Raw genomic sequence first — 19,162 nt, forward strand, 5'->3', positions numbered from 1 at the left:
ACACTGAGAGATAAGCCTGTGTTCATAAGGGGTTAAATTCAAGCAGCTCTAGTGGAGCAGTTTGTGGTGAAACCCACACAGGTGTTGCACATCTACTGCTGCACAGGTCTGGAAATATCATTAAGTTGTCTGGGCTGAGTGGCTTGATAACTCTCTCTCAGACAAGGCTATTTGTAATTTGGCCTCCAGTGGTCATCAGGCTCTGAAAAAATTTAGGGTGGAGAAATACTGCATCCTTACTCCTCTTGCTTTAGTTGTATTTTAAGCAAAAACAGTGATTCAGGTATGTGTATCCAAAGCAAATGCAAAGGTTTATACTGGATATTTTATTTTATTTCTTTGTTGATGAACCTTTCTAAGAGCTCTTCTCTTCAGCATTCGATGAAGCTTTTGTTGATGCAGTTACTGTAAGGCAGGTCTGGGGGACTGAATTTCCCAATTAGAGGGTGTTTTGGTGTATCTGTTCCCATGCTGGGCACTTACCCCCCCTGGGGCAGCAGAACTCACATGGAAGTGGCCTGATCCCCATGTGACTCTCCATTCCTAATTTCTCAGCTGTTAGTTTAACATTATACAGGATGATTTTTCTTTTTTTGAGGCCTAACAACATTTTAGAAGACAATCCAAATACAAATTTGCATTATTAATTATATTGATCCCCCATGTTTCTGAAATTAGTGCTATTATACATGTTACTTAAAAATCTGCTAGCCTGTGAGAAATAAAAAAATCCCTCTAAAAAGCTTGATTGAATTCCACATACAGTTAACCTTGCACAGCTGATTACTGCATTGCTACTGCAGCTTATACATAGCTGAGAAAAGCCTTTTTAAGGAATATATCATAGAATTGGCTGGAAATGATCAAGTTCATTTGTACTGTGGATCAGTGGGGAAAATTTAGTGTTGAAAAATGCATTGGAAAAATGGACACCTATTTAAGTAATATTAATTATGATTGAGAACTATCATAAAGAAACACTATGTGTTTCTTCTGTAGTGTGTTTAATTTTTTTAGGATGTATGTACAAATGATTTTCTTTTTGCTGAAGCAGATCAAGATTTATATGCTATCTTTAGAAATTTTGAGATGTAGATAGAATTTTTCTGGAATTATTCAGCCTTGAAGGTTATGTTTTAAAAATCAGAGAGACAGGCTTTCCTGGTGCAATCCTTGATGCACTCCTTTTATGGCAATTATCTTTGAGGTAATTTGATATTTGGAAAAGCTGTGGGAATTGAAAACCATTTCACAGCTCTGTGTTTTCTAGCTGAGGCCATTTTTATACATTAGGATGTCACCTCTTGGTGTAATAAAGGTGAACATGTTACTACAGAACGAAGATGCACAGAAATGAAAAGAAGGGTTAAAAATATCCCAAATGTTAGTTTTGTGCTGAGTACTGTATTTTTCAGAACTAAATATCGCAAGAAACTCCCTTGAGACAAGCTGATGCAGTAAAGCTCAGCTATACCTGATTTCAGTCAGTAACAGCATAAAATCTTACTTTAACTGGCTTTCCACACAAGCAACATTCAGTGCATGCTAATAATGTTGTGCTGCATTGATAAATAAACAAAGAAATTTATTGTTAGTTTTCTACAATGGATGGACAGAAACCAGATTACCTGGATCTTTTGGAGCTGATTAGGATTTAACGACTTGATGAAAGCAGTATGATTGCTGTTTAGCACTGTCAGGTTGGGACAGTCTGATGAGCCTGAAAGCTACTCTTATCCCTTATTTTTGTATTGTCATTTTGACAGGCTGTGCACAAACAGTTTTAAAATGTGTTTTTGAAACTGCTCTGAGAATGTGTTTGGGGGCCGTTTGCTTTAATGTCCAGCTTGGGAGAGTTTAGGCAAAGCAGGCTGCATCCTTTGCTCATGTCTATGTACTTTAAGGTACACTCGGTATCCAAGACTGACCCCACCACTGCTACCATACTTCAACCCCCATACAAAAGAGCTTGCAAATTTCTTTTTATGAAATTTAGAAAAGAAAATATTATTAATTTCCATATGCAAAACATTTGTAGGTATAAAGATACATGTCAAGCCAAAACCCTCCATAAACCCTCACTGGATATGATGGCAGCCTTATTGACTCCACCAGGACTTGGAGGAGATCTGTATTACAGGTACAAGCATGCCATATCCAATACTCCCGGGGGCTGAGAACTAAAACTGTTATGAAATACTGTTGGGCCATTGCCCCTGTGGCCAGATGCTTGTAAAGAGCACCCCAAGTGGTCCATCTGCGCTATATCTGCATGGGCAAGTAATTCAGTGCAACAGGGGTGGTTCAGTAGGTTGGAGCAGTTAGTGCTGAGATTCCTACATCTGCACAGTGTGAGTTATAGGGCTTTTTTCATCATGCTAGATTTTAGTTCATGCCCTGAAACAAAAATCCACACTATAGATGTGGTTTGAAGATGTCTGAAGCATCGAGGATTGGTTCAGACCCTCATATCCCCCTTATGGCTGGGATGTATTTGATGTCCACCTCAGCTTGAGCTTCCAATTTAGTTTTCCTACAAAGGAAACCTAATGCATGAACACCAGAACTACCCTCTAAAAGAAGACAGAGGGCAAGAAGTGGAGATGATCAGAAGATATGCTTCAAAACCACATAACTGCCTTCAATTAATTGCACTGTTTTTTTTTAATGTACATGCAGCCATATGTAGCTGTGACCTCAGCCTGTGTGCACAGCATTTAAACTGTCACCTAACTAAAGAAATCATTGTTATTTTTGTTATATTCACAAATTTAAAAACACTTAGCTAGCAGATGTTTCAATTCAAGGAAGGGCTAAGCAGGGTTAAGTGAGCAGTTTAAGTATTTCTTCCACTAGAGACCATTAATAACATAAATATGAAAGTCAACATGATAGAAATTGCCTGAGCATGTGGGAGACCCTGGTGTACAAGTGAGTGTCCCTGTCTCTGACATTCACTCACAGAACCTTAGTAAATGGGCTTACTGGGGCATTACACAGGAGATGTTCTCCTAATCTACAAGCAATCAGAGTGAACTCAGAGCTCCTGCCAGCTGCTGCCATTTGCAACTTCACCCTTCCCACAGTGCAAGCACCCTGTTGTGTTATCCGACGGGTATTCCCATCCCTGCTCTCCTTCCTTTGGCTGGAGCAAGGTGCGGGACGGAGAGCAAGGTATGATGAAGGCGATCGGCATGGGGCTACGCTGGAGCTGCAAGGACCTGGGTCTGCTGGCAAACCTTCAACAGAAGGAAGCAGTGTCACTCGCCGAGACCAGGAACTGTGAAATTACCTGTTATTACTATTCCTTTGCTTTCATACTTCAGTATCATTATTAAGATATGACTGTCATCCACTCTTCTTAGTTTGTTGTGTTCTTAGTTTGTTGGCTACTTCCTGTCATCCTTTTCCTCTGTTTTTTTTGTGTGGTTTTTTTTTAGGGGGTGGTTTTCTTGTTAATTTGATTTTAATTGCTGGTGAAAATAAAAAAAACCTCCAGATCAGGAGTGCTAACAAAGAACTAAAAGCTCCTTGAAAGTCAAGAAAAAGAATAGTCACTGAAGGCTCATGTTTGGTAACACAGAATATAAATTCATTCTATGCTGGGATTTTGAAGTTTGCCATTGTAAGAAGCAGCCACTGATTCAAAAGTCAGTTCTGCTGAAATGAAGACTTCTTAATTTATCTATCTTGTGTTTGAGCTGGGACTTCAAAATTTTGAAATCCGATCTTTTTCTACATAAAAGAAAACCAGAAACTTAATTTTCTTCCAGCTATTAAAGAAATCAGGATGAAATTAAGTAGAAAGCAAATGGCATCATGCATAGAAGTACATTGAACAGCAGTTTAGGAAGTAAGGAGCTGAAATGCCTCACAGTAGATCTTTTTAGTAAAGGATAAACCCCAATCTGTTCTTATTCAACTAGTACCAAGGCATACCATTTTGGTTTTGTTTGCTGGCCTTTAAAAAAAAAAAAAAGGATCCATTAAGTACCCACTGGACACATTGGAAAATATTCTACTGCATAATTCATTAGCTGAGTCCCATGTTAGGGCTGTTGTTATTAGTCAAACAATTGCTTGCCTCTGGCAAAGTATTGAAGAAATAGATGGACTTAACGTTTTACCCTGTTTTGGCTTTACGGATTGAGACATTCTCAGACAAAAAGGGAAAAATATTAGACTCAAAGGACTTCTAATGAGAATTTCCTGCTTCCGGTTTGAGGCTTGACGAAGAAAAAGAAGAAATCCTCTCCAAACTCTTGGTCTATTATTAATCTCTTTGTTTTGTTTTGTTTTGGGTTTTTTAAAATTATATATTTAAACTTGTGGCTTAATAATTCTTGGGTAAAATATGACAAAGGCAAACTCAGTGTGAAAGATCAGGAGCTGCAGTATTGCTTTCTGTTGTCTTTCCTTTTTCTTCCTAAAGAATCTTTCAGGTCACCCATGTTTTAAAGGGATCATCCCTATTCACGGCATGGGAAGAGGAGAAAGTATTTTTCAGTAGTAATCATTAATTATTTGTCAGTAGTAATTATTTTTCATCAGTTCATCTTGCCTTTCTCTTAAAATTAAGACTATTTGTTAGTTTTGTATTTTTGACTTGAAACCCAGAGAAAGCTTGTCTCTTTTTATATAGAAAATGAGCTGGCATTGGAATTTTACTGCTCTGCAGCATATTTGTTCAACTTTTGTAACTCCTTCTGAAAAAGGGAGAAAATGGCTAACAAATGTGTAAGATTCAGCTTCTTAAAACTGTCAGGAAGAACAACTAGCTGTTGCTGTTGAACAGAAAGCTGTTGGTATCCTTTGTGAGTAAATGAGGGAATGGCTAAATAAAATGGCAGCCTACTACTTCGTTTACTAAGTCTTTGGGTGAAAATCTAGACATTTCTGGTTTTGTGGTAGTTCCATCAAGTCTTAAATCCAGTCACTTCCAAACATGAAGATGGTGTCTCTATTTTGAATAGTGAGATGTCATTCAATGGAAGCTGCTACTATTATTGAAAATCCTAATTATTGAGGGACTGTTTCTACCAAAGGTAGTTTTGTTTTTATGCTTAATGTTGTAAAGTGAAAATGTTACTCGTTTTAAAAGTTTAAATTATGAGAAAATAAAGTATGTTCATCTCAATTATGTATTAATGGTAATACATTTATTATTTCCCTTATTCTGAGTGACAAGTTTTCCTAAGCTCTTTTTCACCTATTTGAAAACATGGCTGATATACTGAAAGCTTCTGGAAGATATTAGTATTTCTTAATGAAGTGGTGCAGAGTAGGTAAATTTCAGGGTTAACTCTCTGGCACAGATCAATAAAAGAATAGAGAAATAGTATGATTACAGAAGCTGAAAAGCTGGCCCAGTGCTTTGAATAACTAATTCTTTGCTTGACACTGGAAATCTTTCTTGTTGCACATTACAAAGAGCAATTTTTGTTTGTTTTTAATTTCTAAGGCCATAGAATTATATAAATAATTCCATAAATTTTCCCATATATGAAACACTGTTCTACATCCAATTCCTAGTGATGCATATGCAGTGTAACACCATCCATAAAAAAAAAAAAAAAAGCCTTCCTTATTTATGCTTTATTTTATTTTAGAAGATGGCAGAGAACACAAAGAAGAAATTGATACTTGCATTTCTACTTTCAAAATGCTTCAAAGAAGCATAAAACAAAGGCTTTGGAATACAGTTTTCTTTATTTTCATTGTAAATCATATTCACAGAGTAGTCTTTTTTTTTTTTCCCCTTAGTCTTTTAATCATTTGTTTACCATGGCAAAATAAGTATTCTTATATTTTGATCTATTCCTTTTCTTTTTGTGTTTTCTGGGACAGAAGTAGAAGAATGGCCAGTCAATAAGGAGAAATCATCATATTGAAAAGAACAACATGATTTAATTGTTGTCAATTCATGGGCATTAAAATTCAGATACATTATGAAATACAAGATAATGACAGAGAACATGAATTGATTCTAATGATAGAATATTCTCTCATGAACAGAAAATAGCACAGACATTTATCCAGTTCTTAAGCTGCTTTTTAAAGTTTTTATCTAAGCACCTAGCTAGCTTAGTCAAAAATAAGAAAACATCCTGTCATTTGACATTATAAAAGGAAATGGAGTCAGTAGCTGTAAAAATAAATATAATTCATGTCTTTTTGTCTATTTGTGCCCACTTCTCAGGTAATCATACAGTTTTTATGGTTTTTATACCTGCTTACATTAGAACTAATTATTTTTTTCATACAAACGTATTTTCATCAAACTATCCAATTAACTGTATCTGTTATAATAATACATAATGTTGTATATCAATACACAGATCTAAATCTAGCCTGATCCCAAATTAGACTATTGGGCTCTTAATAAGTAACAAGATGAATGTAAATTCACATACTGCGACTCCATTACATGAACCTATGATTCCTAGCAAGCAATATCTTCAATGCGAACTTACAGGCATAACTGAAAGATAAATTTGGCCATCTGTGATCATATGCCAGCGCAGCATCTCTCTGGAGACCTAATTCCTTGTTGCCCTGTGGTCTCTTCGTGCTGCCAAGCTGGGAGCTCAGGGGCTTTCCCTGGAGCTGAGGGATCACCTGGGTGGTGCAGAGCCTGCTCAGCCACCGGCCCGGGGTGTGGGTGATGCACGAAGCAGGGGTGGGTTGGGGAGATGCTACGCCCGGGCTGTCACAGCGGCAGTCCGGAGATATGGACGCAGAAGGCATAAGCTAGCGCAAGCCTGAGATTGCTGTGATTTAGGACCTGACCAGCCATCTCCAGAGCTTTGCAAAGTTGGTGAAAGGCTGAATTTGCCTTTCCCGCAGTGCCTTTGGTCTAGCAGTGAGGGCACTTTAGCCAGCCCCACGAGTGGGTTGGATGTGTACATTTTTTATGCAGGCAAAATATAATCCCCAGTCCTGCAAAAAAGATGTGTCTGGGTTAAACCCTGTGAAGGGTTTCCCTGGAGAGGTAAAAAAAAAAAAAATTCATGAGGGTCACTTCACCTCTGTGCAATAGGAAAACCATGCAGCCTCCTCCAGATCTAGCAGATCTTTGGGGAGGATAGAGCCAGCTGCATAAAAGGTTTCCCTCTTTACAGCAACTCTGGATCTAGCTAGGGTAACAACTGGGATATTCCCTATAGCTTTTCCCATGCCACAACCTCCCTGCCCAAGCTTCAGAAAAGACTATGAAATAGTCTGCCTCTTTGTCCATGTTTCTGAAGGTTGGATGGGGGAATAACATGTATTCCTCTTGGTCATGGTCCAGTCTTGCATACCCCATTCCTCATCCTGTACGGATATTTTCCATTTCTCTTTCCATTTCCATTTTTTTCTCCAAAAGGTTCAGAAAAGGTTCTGAATGGCCTGAGAAAATGTGTGAAATGGACACTGATTTTAAAAAATGGCTGTTCAGAAAAGATTACATGGGTTTAGGGGCTTGACCTGTCACAAGTCTCTATTTATAGCTAAGTGATAGAGTTTCCAGAAAATCCAATTCCTAGTGGATTAAAAAAAAGGGGGGGTTTGGCACCGAGATTGCTTCATACGTATAGTATGAGCAAATATCCACAGTGGATGCAAATATCCTCAGAAGGATGGAAATTTGCCTCTGAGCTTGATGGGAATGAACTCCAATATAATACCTCTTACACCATGGTATCTTTCCACTACAATCCTACCATATATAGTTCCTGCTTTGTTCACAGAATTTTAAAACAGGACCACAACCACTCAGGGAAAGGGATTTATTTACTCATGTCCATGGGAAAATAAGTACACCAAACTGTTCGTGAAAGCATACCACTTGTGTCCCACTTGGATAAATACCACTATATCTCATTTAGATATGGAAACAATGGGAAGCTATAAAACTTTGCATAATACAAATATTGGTCCTCTGAAATCTTCATAGTCAGCAAGCGTAGAGTAGGAAAAAGAGTTCTCCATTTTCAAGTGGTAGAAACCAACAATGGATACAGAATGTCAAAAACTGCCTAAGAGATTACTCAAGACCAAGATATTTTTAATCAGTGGCCTCTCTGTTTTTTGGATATCCAGCTTGAGACACCATAAGTGTAGTAAATTTTCAGAAAGCCTTGAGCACCCACTCTCTGAAAAACTGGTTGCGTTAAGGTATCTGAAGATGAGCACCAAGAATTGCTGCATCCAAAATAAGTTTGCATCAGAAATCCAGATTCCCTCAAATTGGTATTTAGGGAGGACCTAGTGCTTTAGGCAGCTCTGAAAATCCTAGGCACCATGCACAGTGCATGTTTATCTCTGACACTGGCAGATATAGGTAAACATCTTCCACCTAGACCACTGCAGATTTAGTGAAAAGAAGTATTTCAATACTTTTTTCTATTAAATCTAAGGAGGATTAACGAAATAATTCAGGGCTAGCGATACTATTTTTTTCATCAATAGTTTAAAAAACAGATGTAATTTTTAGATAAAAATGAGATGTAAGGAAATAAAGTGTTTTTTTTCTCTTCTGAGCCTTAATAGCTGGTTTCAGATTTTATTTAATAATCTTGTTCTAAGACAATAATTTTATTTTTTTTTCTAATTTTTATTTCTTGTGATGTGTAAATAGGTAAGAAATATTAAATATTGTAATGTTCTTTCATTAAGACAATAACATTTCAAAGGCTAATGTAAAATCAAGCTGCTAAAGTTTACAATTTCTCTGACCAGCAGTTCATTTATACAACTGCCCTGAGTAGATGCTATATGCTGCTTAGCAAATGGCCTTTAAGAGTTTAAAAATAACTCAGTAAAGCTACTCAAAGGTAATACAACACTTCTCAGGCATCTTTAATTGGAGTTAAGAAGAAAATAGGGTTTTCTCATTAGTTAATTATTCACTCCCTCATCAATGACTTATACACAACAAAACCACAATTGAAATGTTCAGGAGAACTAATTGTGCTTGTTCTTATGCATGGAACCATGAGCTTATTTTTCAGAAAGGCAAGATTTTAAATTGTAAAACTAGTCCTATTTTTGTTTTAGCTGCTTTTATTAAACTCTGTGCTGTTCCCATGTGAAACCAGTGAAAGCAGTTATTTTCGAACCTATGTAGTGAGGTTTTTTTTTTGCAAAACCTCACTGATCCCCTTTAACAAAAAGATTATCTTATTTCAAAATTCCTGATGTAATCAATTTGCAGTGTTTCTCAAACTGATACAAATATGTAAAATTTGTGCTTTTAAAAGCTGCTGCTTTGAGTAGCCTTACATTCCATAATTGTGCCCTAGCTATCATCAAGCTCTATTGCATGCCCCATTCATGAAAAGTATATTTTGTTGGGATGATGTAGCTTAAAGAATTTGGCTCTAAAACTTCCTTACCTAGAGCTTCCATTAAATTATATTAATTTAAAATATCTATGGAATGATACTTTTACAAAAATATTAAAAAAAAAATTAATGGCTTGGGTTTATGAAAATGACTCTTTACAGTAAGTAAAAAAGGTTTATCACAGTTTTGGTAACTTGCATGAGTTCATATCGAAAAGAAATCTTTCACATGTTCTTAATGAATTTAAAACGTTTGTGCTCTAGGTACTTTCAGTTGTATGCTCTGAAACAGTAGACACCATACAGCTTGTGCTTTTTATCAGGGAAGCCTACAAAGCGAACCGCTGCTTCGTTAGGACTGCAGCGTTTCCTTGGCCTGGAGATTGGGTAGCGGACGCTGCCGTCAGCTAGCCAGCCGGCGTCGCAGCGGTCGTACCCCAGGAGCTTCCAGGCGGCAAATATCTGGCCAACTTTAGCAATCTGAGCTCCATCCTTCAAGCATGCCTGAACGGCTTCGTCGTAGGTCAGCTTGGTCGGGTGAATTAGGTAGTAAAAACGACCTAGTCAGAGAAAGAAGGAAAAAGGGTCATTAGCGACATGATTAAGATGATTTGATATGACAAAGGTGGTTTGAAGGGAAATGGGGATGTTCCACTGCAGAATCATATCAAACACTGGTTGATTTGGGACTGTGCAATTTGTACATTGCGCTGTTAAAAATATCTTAATTATTTGTATAGTGAGTTGATAAATATCGGGAGAAAAAAAAAAGAAGGCAAGTAGAGAATACAGACTGTTTGAACAAAAAAAAGTAGCACTATATTTATTTCTGCTAAGTTAGTGCAGCATGGCATCCCCGCCCTCACTTGCTTTCAGTGGTAACTGAACTGTTGCAACGCATATTCATCCTCAGAGGTAGAAAAACAGCAGTAAAAAGGTCGGGGGATAGGCATGATAGAAGGCACTCTGGGATTCGGAGGAGGGCACCTGTTCTGCATCTGACTTTATGGTGCCAGATGCATTTACCAACAAGGTGCCAATGACAGTGCAGTCAGATGTCTGAGGAACCCCGTAGATTTCAGGCAAAGCAGATCTCATGCAGCTGTAGCCTGCTGTCAGAGAAGGGAAATCGGTTAAACATGCAAAGCAGTGCACTTCTACCTTATGCTCCCAGCGTTAGCTTAAAACCCTTATGAGTTTTCCTTTCAGAAGCATGGCATAGCAAGATCTGGCCTTTGATAGCATTTGGGTGAGGGTGGCTGGAGGTAACACATGCAGTTTTACTCTCTGACAAGGCGGTGACCTTGTTTCTGATTAAGTACAAGCACAATTTTATTTTTTTTTCTGTAAGAAAGCCGAGATATTGCACAGCTTCTCAGAAGCAGCGTTCGAGCCTGTGGTAGATCAAAACCATGCCTGTCATAAGTCTTCATTAGCAGCGTCAAAACCACACGCAGCAGTTCTCCAGCTCTGTTTCTCTTTAGGCATCAAAGGGTATATCCTCACCGTAAGACGGCATTGAACTGATAGTGCTGCTAAGAAAAATATGCTTCCATCTCACGGTACTGAAAACATATGCCAGCAAGTAAAGCTCAAAAAGGAAGTCTTCCCCTACTAATCCATAAGCGGCAATAATACTAACATTAATTTCATTTATCAAGGCAATATAAATTCATCGTAAGCCTTTCATTCATTATACTTAAGGTTATTTATCATCACTGATTTGACAATTAACCAAGTGCGAGGTAGAAATGGATTGCAGAGGAATAGTGTTTATTTAAAGGAATAATAATTTCCAAATAAATGCACAACTTTTCAATCTGACTGTCCTCTAAGAGGCAAGTTAGCTGAAAAACAAAGGAATTTATTAATGTGGGGATCTTCTAATTCCAGAGCACACTCTTTACTTCTTAATTAAGAATGTACTCCAGAATAATACCCTTTTTATTCCTCATAAAAAACAGGCAAACACACAAACAGAATTCTGCTCAGTTTCAGATTACTTTCTTGGTGAAAAAGAAGCAGTGAGCAAGATGAAGAGTTATGTCAGCTCCAGATCCCTGCAAAAAACACATAACTTTTTTCTAAGTGAAGAAATATCAGGCCAGATGACAATATAGAGATAATTGAATTAACTTTGTGTAAAGTTTAGAAATTGTATACCATGACAAGAACATTAAAAAAAAAAAAGGCATTTACATTGCAGCCGTGGTGGAGAAGAAATTTTTAAAAATTTCATTGGTGTCAGAGAAAATATCTGCAGTATTTCCACAGAAAACTGTTGAGAGTAGATAATCTACCCTTTTGTAAAATGCTTACTTAACTCCATTTCAGCAAGTTGAGAGCATTTACAAGGTGTTGCTAAAGAGAATGTTTATTAAGTGGAAATCTGTTCCTACTATGTTATTAGGAGGTTTCCCCAAAGCAAACAGGATTTCAGACTTAGGGGAACAGGGATTTGAACTGATAGTATGTAAACTTCACCTAGCTTATTAGTTGCTCTTCAAACCATATGTCAATGGAATGTAATTTCCTAGGGATCTGCAGTAAGGTCAGGCTTTTGACATATGACATGAATAATAAAAACTCCTATACTCTGCCCCTTCCTTAAATAGGAGAACTTTAATAGTAAACCCCACAGGGGTGCAATGTGTATCTAGAATGTCTGATTAAATAAAATTCTGTTAATAAACTCAGTACAGATTTGCTGTTTTTCCCCTGCTAATAGGTTAGAAGGGTTCCTAACTGTTCAATCTTAGTATTTATTAATTGATGTGGAAGGAGAGGGAGGCATTAACTGTCTGTCTCTCATTAATATCTGGTAGTTGGGTCACTCCTACAGAGGATGAGCGTGCTTGATTTGACTTCTGACATCCAAATCATGGGGCAGAGGGTTTATGCAAACCTAATCAAACCCCATCTGTAATAGCTATTTTAAGCTTTTGCATGTAGCAGAACAGCTTAAAGAGGAAAACTTGAGCACTTGACCTAAATACCCTACACCTTGTGACTGTGGGATTTTGAGAGATGCACCACCCTTGGAGATTTTTCCAAGCTCAGCTCTAAATCGAGAGATTTAAGAGTAAGTTTTTATGTTGCAGCTGGGTGTACTAGACAGTGGGCCATCATTTTCAGAGGCACAGAAAGGCAGTACCACCCTATTCGCTATTTTCTGCATGAAAGTGTTAGTGCAATGCCTTCAAAAGAGGGTGCTTGGTGGAGTGCTCAGAGATGATGCCTCCATGTGCATCGAGTATCTAAGCACTGGGGCTCAGCCCTAAGACTACTCCTGGCAGGTTACTTGCTTGCTGGGGCAGCCTCTTGCTCAACCTCATGGCTTCGATGCTGTGCGGGGGCAGCCAAGCAGCAAGCTCTGCTTGGTGGGTGGCAGCACACGTAGGAGGAACTCCAAGTGCAGGACTGCCTTTGCAGCCAGTGATCGACACGTACGCCGAAAAGCTTACGGCTGCAGAAATCAGTTAAGTTGTTTTACTGTGTAAAGAGCAAACTGCTCTAATTTGTGGTTTCATATGTCCATAAAAGGCATTCTCAGCAGCCAGCAGGGTGTATCTGTAGCTTGCACAACATGTAGAACATGTAATCTGCTCAGCGGGCTCAGTTCAATATATCTTATAGCAGTAGTAAATGGTTGAGAGAGGCCATCGCTCCTCAAAATTGAAGAACATGTTAAAAATTTGTGATGTAAGAACAGTTTTTAAAAATCCTCTTCCAGCCCCCTCCAATATCAGCAGTGAATCTGGTGGCTCAGAAGCAACAACTTCTAAGAAATGTTATGAAATTTTCTTTTGGGGAGGTTTGCTTCTCTTTTTGGAACAATGGCTATGTGTTCCCAGCAATAAAATATTCTGAAACGGTCAAATGAGCAGTCAGCATGCATTATTCAGAGATGGCTTTCTATACCTTTCTCCCATTTAAATGGCAGAGGTGTTAGCTTATCACATGCATTACTGTAACGAACAGGTGGTTCACAGCTGCACTTTTAACATGACCCCTAAAATTTATTTTTTGTATTTTTAACTTTGTTAGCATGAGATTTTTACTTGATTCTGCTAGAGCTGATAACGAATCAGTTATGCACTGTGGTTCTGTGTGCAAAGTATATAACAAAATGTTAATGAGCAGAAAGTGTGATACAAGCTCTACTTATACCTTTTTTTCTTTGAAATTGCTTAATTATAGAGGAGCTGATAGATATGTTTATATTTAGCTCACTTAACACTTTTCAATGCAAAAGATTCCCATTTTTTTTTCTTCAAGAAACTCACTGTTGTCTTTCAGAGAAACCCTTTGAAATTAAGCAAAGAATAAGCACTCAGCTATACCATCATATGTTCTTTGTCTCATGCCTTTTGGGCTCTGTGGGGAAGACTGCAACAAAAGGATTTAGCTGCATTTGTTCCCCTGAATTGGTGTGTAGAAGCCCAAATTGACCTTCTAGAGGGAATGTATGGAAGAGGAGCATCCCCGTTCATTGGGGCAGGGATGGGAGAGAAATTGGGGTGGTCTGCAGCCCTTGAAAACCTTTGGATCATGGCAGATTGTCCCACCATGTGGGGCAGGAACCTTTAGTTTTTCTAAAGAGAACATGGACCAAAGTGGCTCCTACTGTGAAGGAAAAGCAGAGGAGAAATCGGCTGTGAGGGAGCGGAGCTGAGTGCACAGACATCAGGAAATTCCAACATGGAATTTCCAAATTTAAGTTAGATACTTCCCTGTCCTGGTTTTGTCTGGGATAGAGTTAATTTTCTTCCTAGTAGCTGGTACAGTGCTGTGTTTTGGATTTAGCATGAGAATGATGTGATAACACACTGATATTTTAGTTGTTGCTAAGCAGTGCTTATACTAAGTCAAGGACTTTCCGGCTTCCCATGCTCTGCCAGTGAAAAGGTGCACAAGAAGCTGGGAGGGGGCACAGCCAGGACAGCTGACCCAAACTGGCCAAAGGGACATTCCATACCATGTGCCATCATGCTCAGTACATAAACTGGGGGAAAGCTGGCCGGGGGGGCTGCTGCTCGGGGACTGGCTGGGCATCGGTCGGCGGGTGGTGAGCAATTGCATTGTGCATCACTTGCTTCGTATATTCTTTTACTCTTATTGTTATTATTAGTACTATTTTATTTTATTTCAATTATTAAACTGTTCTTATCTCAACCCATGAGTTTTCTCACTTTCACTCTTCCAATTCTCTCCCCCATCCCGCTGGGGCAGGGGGAGTGAACGAGCAGCTGCGTGGTGCTCAGTTGCCAGCTGAGGTTGAACCACGACATTCCCACTTGTGCATATTCATTTTCAATAGTCTTTATCAACATGAGGAATGTAAAAGCAGGTTGGGAAACGTGTTGCCATCCAATAGTTATCTCTATGGAGGCAAAAAAATTATGTTATTTCACAATATTTTGATGGATTTAATGGATAGCATTATGCTAATATTACTCTTTGCATTGTTTTATGAAACACTTCACTTTATATTCTTATAAACTGGTAAATTGCTGGTACTACTATTTACAAAGTGTGTGAAACATTTTCCGGTTTTTGGCTTTACCTGCACAGACACAAAACATGAACAGTTCTTCTATGAACCAACAGAATGATTTGAGTATGAAGCAGTTATACAGGCAGAACAAAATGTTCAAATATTGCACTTAGTCTAAGAAAAGACGCTGCAGAGAGTAATTTCATAAAGTACCAAGATTCCTTTATATTGCATTGCAGACAAACTTCGCTAAAACAATTTCCCTATGCAGGTAACAGGAATGCAGGTAGAATTCTTCACTAATAGTATAAAATCCCCTTTTTTTAACCAGTATTTTCTGGTGTATTCAGCTCATCACAGATGGGATCCAACAGTACCAGAGTGAAAACACTGAACCTGGATTTGAACTCACTGCATTGATGAATACATTTTCATTTTTCACCTTAATGGCTGAATGTAATTTTGCTGGTTTGTACCTTTCTTATCCAGGTAAAAAACAAGCTTTGCATGTATTTTAGACAGACTTTTTAGCTTTGACTGCTGAACTATTTAAAATTGAGCCTTTTTTTTTTAGATATGGTCCCTGAGTTCATAATGTATTTGGGGTATTTCTTTCCCTAAAAAAACCCCACTTAGCAGAAACCTAAACCTCACTCACCCTTTTTATTCATAGCAGCTCCCACAACTAACACTCTTTGAGATTTTTTTTTTTTTTAAGCTCGCCTTATACTCCCCTGATCCTGGGGCCCTTGGCATTTTTCCAGCTCCCTGACATAAAGCTGAAGGCTTCTCTGTTTCATACTGTCAGGAGACTCCAGCAGTCACTGCCACCGCTGGAAATGCATGGTGTCCTAACCACTTCTCATTTTCCTTGGCTGTTCCTGAGCTGAGAGAATCAATATTGGGTGTTGCAGAAATAGCTCTTTGCCCATAGCCACTATCTTTGGCAATTGCAACCTGGTGGCAAAATGGGTTATTATAAGCTTTTCCCTTTACAGTGAGAAAGCTAATGTATGCTGTTAAGTGTACATAAGCTATCTGAAGCGTTGAGCTGAAAATAGGCAGTTGGCATTTTGGGAGAGTGACTGGGTTTATTGTGGGTATTAAGGTAAGCTTGGGACATGAATAGTGGAGAACGCAGCAGGGACATGTGAGGATAATGTAACCTGGTGAGTTGCTGGTTAAGGAAATGGACGCTGAGAGAAGCAGAATCCAGATTTTCTGCTGACGCCTTGAGAGACTTACATGGCACTGAGCTGTAGGGAACTAGAAAAGATGGTGCTCACCGCTGTATGTCATCCTACTGCTGTGTAGTATTCTGTCTTGCAGGTCAGTTTAACAGACTCACCAAGGATAAGATTCGTTTTAGTGGCTTGTCTTTGATTTCTTTACTACCTGTATACTTTATCCTTACCTTGCCTCATTCCTCTTTCTCCCTCTTTCTCTCTCTTGCTGTATCAATGCACAGGCAATATTTCTCTCTCAGTACTTTTTTTTTTTTTTGTCAGGAATGATTTTTCTCTTTCCTTAAGAGACACTCTCCAGCTGCTAGTGTGGAAAAGGGTGGTGATTAGTGACCAGTAGTCACAAACGTTTATTCTTCAAGCATTATAAATAGTGCAGCTATCACACTTTAATTCTTTTTCCTTGTTTATTTTATTCCTTGGTGCTATTTCTATAGTACAGGGCTAAATCTGCATATAACAGATGAGCTCATGTAGGATTTTGCTTTGGATAAAAGAAGCAAGAAAAAAATGAGCCAGCATTTCATGGAATGATGCAGCACGGCAAAAATCCGCTAAACTTTTTTTTCAGACCTCATCCAGCCTGATTTAATATTCTTGGTTTGAGGATTTGGAGGTTTTTTGAGAGGGTGGAGCAGACTTAGCACTAGAGCATATCTTCTGAGAGCAAGGCTTATGTTTATTTTTTGCTGTGCTGTAGGACAAAAGTGCTTCACTGTGGATAAGCAATCTGTGCATAAACAGAAAAGGCCATGCTCCTTGGTCTGGGTGGGCTGCAAGCCAAACATGTGCAAAGTTGCACAGGAATTATCCACAAGTATGATGCTATAGAGGATTGTAGACTCTTTTTGCACATGTTCACTTGCGGCATTCCTCTCATTCACAGCCATGTTTTCTAAATCCTTTTCAGCCACTAGATTAAACCTGAAATGATAGCAAGCTGAGATCAAGTCTTTTCATACCTAAAGTGACATCTACTAATAGCAAAAAAGCTTGCAGTCACTAAAATAAGGTTTAGAGCAGACCAACCTCAGAGCAAAAGTGAACAGGGTTTTGGCAGTGTACTAAGATTAGGAATCTAAATTATTAGGCATAAAAGCTAGAAATAGCTTTGCCGATAAGGAAGAATTAGTCATATTAGACCTGGTACATGAGCAGAAGCTGCTTGACACAACAGCATAGATGAAGTGATAATCAGAATTTTGTTTCGGTGATATATTTAAGTTGTAAAACATCATAATTATAATTGAATTCAACAGGAAAGCTCAATTAATGAATCACAGGTTTCTTCATCACTTTAACTGAAATAAACTGGGCATATATCAACTTTAAAAGAGTACGTATAAATTTTAACGGGGTGAAAGTGGAGATATTAGAAACTCCTGCCAATATAAGTTCTGAGTTGTAAAAACGGTCTACGTGAACATGTGGCAAAGACAACTTTGCTCTGCGCATGTGTCCTTGTAAATTCAACAATAACATTTTCCAAGCCTAACATAAGCTTTGACAAATCAAATATCACTTTCTGCCTTTGCAGTTTCTTTCCTAAGCACAGAAACAGTCGTTTACAAGGTAGGGGTGAAGAAGGCTCTTACCGTTGAAGTTTGAAGTAAAACAGAAAACATCATATCGGCTTTTATCTTTGTCCCAGAACCCGTAATTCCTGACCCCAGGCACTGTGTTCTTCCCTCCACAGGGCTCCCTGGGCTTGGTGATGGGGTACTGCACGGACCCGTCGCTGAGCCAGCCAGCGTTACACCAGTCCAGCCCTGACCTCCAGGCATCGTAGAGCTGGTCAAAGGAGGCGATAACGGAGTCTTGGTCCAGACATGCTCGCTGAGCCTCATGGAAGTTTAAGTTGTAACGACCCAGCCGTGGAGAGTAAGGGAATACGACACCTGAAGCGGTAGAAAGAGGGTGAGTTACTGGGCACCGAAAGAGCAGAAGAAAGGGAAACAGCATTTACAGTCACCAGAAGGAGAAATAAAGGTTAACGCCATGATGTGTGTCAGACTGTTGCTTTATTTCTGGGGAAAAACGCACTGTCAGCACATCAGCCATTAGGTTTGAGAAGGGGATAGGGCTGCTGCCTTACCTAACTGGCTCCTCTCCCCATAACCTCATCCCTTTCCCAGTGGGAACCGTGCCAGGTCTGCACGTTGCTCCCATCTGCAGCTTTGCTGTCCCCACTGTGATCTCACCCTTGTGCACTCTGGGAGTGCTTAAAGATGAGCAGAGCTGGCTAAAATTGTACAACTACATGCTTTTCATCAGAAAATTCCAGTTTATCAGCTGTAAGATCAATTTCTCATTTAAAAGAAGTAAATTAAAACCCAGCCTAGTTCTATTTTTTGTGGGATGGGATGTGGGGATTTTCTGGCAGTCACTTAGGAAGAAGAAATTGTGGTACAGAGGCATAAGAATTATGTCTTTTTACACATAGACATTAAAATGAAATGTTTTGATTGACAAAAAATGTTCTTTGCTATGGGCCCTTGCCCAGCTATGTTCTCTGCATGGGCCCTTGCCAAGATTTCCTGAGAGGTTCAAGACGGTTGTTTTTTTGTTTGTTTGTTTTAATTTTATTTCACATTAACCTAGAAACTGGAAGGTATTTCATGCCCAGCTTAATAACAACATTTCAAGGCTAGACTGGTAGGAGGCATAATTTTAGTGTCCTGAGGTATTAAAGTAGGAAATCTATAGGGAAATAAAATCCGTGAACTCGTGTGTGGTTTTAGGGAGACTTTTCTGCTACTTTCCAGCTGTTCTTTGGCAGTTTGTCACCACTCAAGGAGGGAGAGCTCCTCACAGAGGGCATCAGGGAGCATGGTTCCTTGAGCAGAAGACAGGTTTCCCCAACTGCAGGTGGTGAGCCATGTAGCACACAGCATGCAGCAACACAAGGCAGCCCTAGTAGGAAGCCATGTGAGACACCACCTTCCCTTGCTCCCCCATGTCTGCCAAAAGCACTGCTGGCTTAACCAAAGGATGCTTGCCGGAGAGCCGCTGTGCCAGGAGCATGGACCTACCAAATGCTTCCTTTCACCCCTGAGGACCAGCTACAGGCTGGCCCAAAGCCCTGTCTGTTGCTC

The 19,162-nt window shown here is 39.1% G+C and overlaps 1 protein-coding gene across 2 annotated transcripts in view; it reads right to left on the minus strand.

Moving 5' to 3' along the window:
- Window positions 1–9,481: 9,481 nt before the first annotated feature.
- Window positions 9,482–19,162, minus strand: part of HAPLN1 (hyaluronan and proteoglycan link protein 1) — a 30,729-nt gene continuing 21,048 nt past the window's right edge. For both annotated transcript variants that reach the window (XM_076362378.1, XM_076362377.1), the window contains exons 4-5: window positions 17,663–17,965; window positions 9,482–9,886 (exon numbers count right to left, since the gene is read on the minus strand). In XM_076362378.1, coding sequence (XP_076218493.1) covers window positions 9,597–9,886; window positions 17,663–17,965 — 593 coding nt within the window. In that variant the 3' untranslated portion in view covers window positions 9,482–9,596. The remainder of the gene's footprint in view (window positions 9,887–17,662; window positions 17,966–19,162) is intronic.

Source organism: Aptenodytes patagonicus, chromosome Z (genome assembly GCF_965638725.1).
Source record: "Aptenodytes patagonicus chromosome Z, bAptPat1.pri.cur, whole genome shotgun sequence".
Taxonomy (NCBI): Eukaryota; Metazoa; Chordata; class Aves; order Sphenisciformes; family Spheniscidae; genus Aptenodytes; species Aptenodytes patagonicus.